Here is a 5000-nt window from a genome sequence, read left to right on the forward strand (position 1 = left end):
TGTTTGACTGTTTGAACCACCCTGGAATATAAATAACGAGGGTATACTGTTTGATGGCGGCCGTTTGAACTACACTGAAAATATAGGCCGTAAATATGAAGTAACGAGGGTCTCACTACGCCGGGAACAATCCTCAAATATAAATTATGAACGACAGGAACAAAGTGAGGCTGCGGCTGCATGGAGAAGCCACTGTGTCCACTATGCCATTAGAACATCCAATTTCCTTCACTCTTAATAAACCTTCCGGCAATCAAAATACGTCGTGTATTCCGGTGTGTAACGGGGGCAAACAGTGTTGATTTTGGCAGCAAATTTAGATTCTAGTTTTAGTCATAGTCTCTTGAATAGTTTTCATTTAGTTTTAGTCACATTTTTAGTCACCTGGAATGCCTTAGTGTTAGTCTAGTTTTAGTCGACTTGCTGAAAATAGCCGATCTACAAGCTTACAACGCGACTCGTTGTGAGCTTGTAGATCTGCTATTTTCAAGTGTAAAATGACTTATACTGGATCTCTTGTCCACTAGTCCCTTTTTAACATTTTAATCTAGTTTTTATTTGTTGACAAAATTGTCAATATATTTAGTCTTAGTTTTAGTCATCATAGCTTAGTTTTCATTTAGTTTCCATTTAGTAAAAAAAGGTAGTCGACGAACATTTTTCGTCTTAGTTTTAGTCGACGAAAACAACGCTGGGTGCAAAGCAGCGTGCATATTGTCCAATTAAAACAATTTGGGCCAGGAATACAGCCGCAAAACCTCGCTCAAGTAGAGACACGGCGAGCGAATATCTTATGGCCGGATGTCCACAATGCGCTCGCGGTATACGTCAGCAGGGTCAAGTTGAAACACGTGATTTAGTGACCTTTCGTCGCTCGCTTGCGTCGCTGGCGGTGAGGAGGGGCTGTCACTCTATATGTATACCTCACTCCTGTGTCACTCTATATGTATACCTCACTCCTGCACCTCTGACCCTCAATCCCTTCACCCGTTTCCGTCCTTTCACCTCGTCTTCCTGTTTTCTGTCCCCACACTTCCCCAACCCCTCTGCCTTTTTCTTGTCCTCAAGCCAAATTCCAATACCCCAAATCTCAGCCACTCGCTCACTCTCACTCATTGGTGACGTGCAGAAAATATGTGACCATCTTGTGGACTTCACATCCCTTATATGTCAGGTCTTTAAATACGTGGCCTAAACACTACTATAGGTTGAACTCCAATAAACAAACCGCAATAACTTGTGTAGACATGTGTTGTCTCTAGTCTACATGATTGTCACACATTTCAGCAGGTCACCAGTTTCACCGTAACGCTACCATGCAGGAGTGACCAGTGTGAGTGAGCGAGTGGTCGAGATTTGGGGGTATTGGAATTTGGCTTTAGTTCCTTCCTTCCTTCTTTCCTCCCTCCTTATTCCTCCACTTCTCTTGTCTCTCTGTCTCTCTTCCTCTGCTCCATTGCCATGACAGTGACAGTTTCTGGCTGCCTAACCGAGTGACAGATCCTGGAGTTAATACAGTGTTTATCTGGCGAGAAACCACAACAAACGCACACAAAGAAAGAACACATACACACACAACACACACACACAAATACATACAAAGATGATCCAAAAGTTTCTGTTGAGCCCAACGGAAAGCCCGGGAGCCTAGCTCTCCGCCAAGCGACACATTCTCCCCGCGGGCCCAAGCGGAGCTTGTTTGAGTTTGAGTAATGAAGAACTATGTATGCTCAAATGTTTGCCTAGCGGTCCGTCGAAACGCTTCCTCAAATATCACGCACAAACTATGCAGTCTCCCTCGTCCTGCTTCCCCCTCAACAAACACACCGCCGCGGCCAGAGAAAAGCACCAAAATGGTGGCAAAAAAAATGGGAAAGGGCTTTGAACAAATAGTGGCAAAGAGCAGAGATGGAGGGACGGGGGGGGCGTGTGTGTGTGTGTGAGGGGGGGGGGGGGGGGGGGTGGACAGAAGGGAAGGGGGAATTTGGTAGATGGACGAGTGAGTGAATGGGTAAATGAATTGAGGCAATAAAAAGATCCCCCGCCTCATCCGGAGAGAGGCCTTTAGGGTCCATTTCCATCTCTCTCTACCTCCTCTCAGGCACTCATTGGTGTGGATGGAATGAAAGGGTTGAGGAGTGGAAGTATGGGGGAGGCGTGTAGAGAATGCGGGTGAAAAGTAAAAGGGTAAAGAGGGAGGGGGACGGACAGAGCAGGGAATTAAATGGCTAGACATGTCAGCACCCAAACCCCCCCCCCCTCCACCCTCCGCTGCATCCCCCCGTTGCTCGGTGTGTGTGTGTGTGTGGGGGGGGGGGGGGTTGGTTCCATGGTGCACACACAGAGAATGAGGCCTGAAGGGTTGTCCATTCGTCACTGTCACTAGACCACAACTACACAACACGACCACGCTACACAATGTAGTGCAATACAACATAACGGTGTATGTGACACAACCGTGCAACAACGTTACACAACACAATGTAATGTGGTGCAATATATCATATATAACACAACACAACGCATCAGAATGTCACTGTTGTCTTCACTTTTCCACAAGCTCGTAGATCCACTTGCTTGTAGCTCGGACTCTAGATCGTCTATTTTTCCAACACACACACCACAGACAGTATACTGAATCCAACACACACCACAGACAGTATACTGAATCCAACACACACACACACACACACACACACACACACACACACACACACACAGACAGTATACTGAATCCAACACACACACACCACAGACAGTATACTGAATCCAACACACACCACAGACAGTATACTGAATCCAACACACACCACAGACAGTATACTGAATCCAACACACACACACCACAGACAGTATACTGAATCAACACACACACACACACCACACAGACAGTATATTGCAGGGATGTATAGCACAGCAGAGCAGACTGCAGACCACAGCACAACGGTGTTCTCCAGCCAGCCTATATCTCTCTGCATGGCCTCCCTCTCTATTTCACTCTTACTACCCTGTCTCTCTCAGTCTCTCTCCCATCCCTCCCTTCCTTCTCATGTGTTCAGTCTGCTAGACTATAGTATAATATAGGCAGTGAGTTTCTGTATATACAAGTTAACCACTTAAACCCCCATATGCTTGAGCAGGAGTCCCTCAGGGTTCTATGCTGCTGTATTTTTCAGTCTTCATCTGTTATTGTTGGGGAAAGCGGTCGGTGGAAGTAGCCGATCACGACGCGTTGCAGAGCACGATGCGTCGTGAGCTTATTGTCCATCTGATGATTTTCAGAGAAAAAAGGATTTCCCGACAACACGGATGCAGGGTTTAAGTGGTTAAATGGACACACCAGGCTTTCTGTCATGAATGCCAGAAGGCTATAACAATCCTCTGTGTCTGTGTGTGTGTTTGTGTGTGTGTGCGTGCGTGCGCGTGCGTGCGTTTGTATGTGTGTTGTGTTTTCTGTATAGGCTGGAAGCTGAATCCAGTGGTGGGAGCTGTCTATGGTCCTGAATTTTATGCAGGTAAAAAAATTAAGAATAACACACTGATGACAGAAAGCCAGTAGAGAACACATCGTGAACTTGATGTAGCGATCGTCTGTCTGTCTGTCTGTCTCTGTCTCTGTCTGTCTGTCTGTCGCCTTTTCATCTGTCCTGCTTGTGAGGTGAATCAATTTTGAATGAACCAAATGCGTGTTACATATGCATGCAGACGTATCCACGGGTACATGCAGGTTTGCTTGTGCATCGATATGCGTGCGTGCGTTTCTGGGTGCGTGCCTGCGTACGTGCACAGCCACGGAGGAGGGTGCATGGGTGGGTGGCATGGTTTCATTTGGTGGAAGTGCTGAGACTGTCCGCTCCCCTTAACTGCTCTGCTTTCTGCTCATTAGTCTGAAATCTGTTCATTTCCAGACAGCTTTACAGCACTCCTTTAAATAACCGCCCTGACAGAGAGAGGCCATCCATCTCTTTTATTCCTCCTTCCCTTCTCTCCTCCTACCTTCTTTCCTTCTCTATCGAATCCACCCCCCTCCCCCCCACACGCCCCCCAGCACCATCACCTCCAAACTCAGAGCAGCCTCAGTCAACCTTTCTTCTGAACAAACAAACAACCCCCCCATGCCATACGCCATGTGTCTGTGGTGGAAAATCACATTTTCTCGCATTAGTTAAAGTATCAATTCTGCAATATAGAAATGGTCTTGTTACAAGTAAGACTACGGAATTCAGGAGGCATAATGGTACTCATTATGCAGAATGTCCCGTTTCTAAGTTGTCCCGTTTCAAAGTATAAACATCTTTTGAAAATAGCAGATCTACAATGTGACGCATTGTGAGCTTGTAAGCCTAGCTGAAGCTGGACAAAGTGTATATAGGGCTGAAGTGGTTATAGTGTATGTCTTATAGCTGGACAAAGTGTATATAGGGCTGAAGTGGTTATAGTGTATATAGGGCTGAAGTGGTTATAGTGTATATAGGGCTGAAGTGGTTATAGTGTATATAGGGCTGAAGTGGTTATAGTGTATAAAGTGTATATAGGGCTGAAGTGGTTATAGTGTATGTCCTGGACAAAGTGTATATAGGGCTGAAGTGGTTATCGTGTATGTCTTATGAAGCTGGACAAAGTGTATATAGGGCTGAAGTGGTTATAGTGTATATAGGGCTGAAGTGGTTATAGTGTATATAGGGCTGAAGTGGTTATAGTGTATGTAGGGCTGAAGTGGTTATAGTGTATATAGGGCTGAAGTGGTTATAGTGTATGTAGGGCTGAAGTGGTTATAGTGTATGTAGGGCTGAAGTGGTTATAGTGTATGTAGGGCTGAAGTGGTTATAGTGTATGTAGGGCTGAAGTGGTTATAGTGTATGTAGGGCTGAAGTGGTTATAGTGTATATAGGGCTGAAGTGGTTATAGTGTATATAGGGCTGAAGTGGTTATAGTGTATATAGGGCTGAAGTGGTTATAGTGTATATAGGGCTGAAGTGGTTATAGTGTATAAAGTGTAT

At 45.5% G+C, this 5000-nt stretch overlaps 1 protein-coding gene across 6 annotated transcripts in view; it reads left to right on the forward strand.

Moving 5' to 3' along the window:
• Positions 1–5000, forward strand: part of LOC308332775 (RNA binding protein fox-1 homolog 3-like) — a gene marked incomplete at its 3' end in the record, with an annotated part of 53881 nt that overhangs the window by 27862 nt on the left and 21019 nt on the right. For all 6 annotated transcript variants that reach the window (XM_080788854.1, XM_080788858.1, XM_080788855.1 and 3 more), the window contains exon 6: positions 3462–3515. In XM_080788854.1, the coding sequence (XP_080644980.1) occupies positions 3462–3515 (54 nt within the window). The remainder of the gene's footprint in view (positions 1–3461; positions 3516–5000) is intronic.

Source organism: Protomyctophum bolini (genome assembly GCF_963924005.1).
Source record: "Protomyctophum bolini genome assembly, chromosome: 18".
Taxonomy (NCBI): domain Eukaryota; kingdom Metazoa; phylum Chordata; class Actinopteri; order Myctophiformes; family Myctophidae; genus Protomyctophum; species Protomyctophum bolini.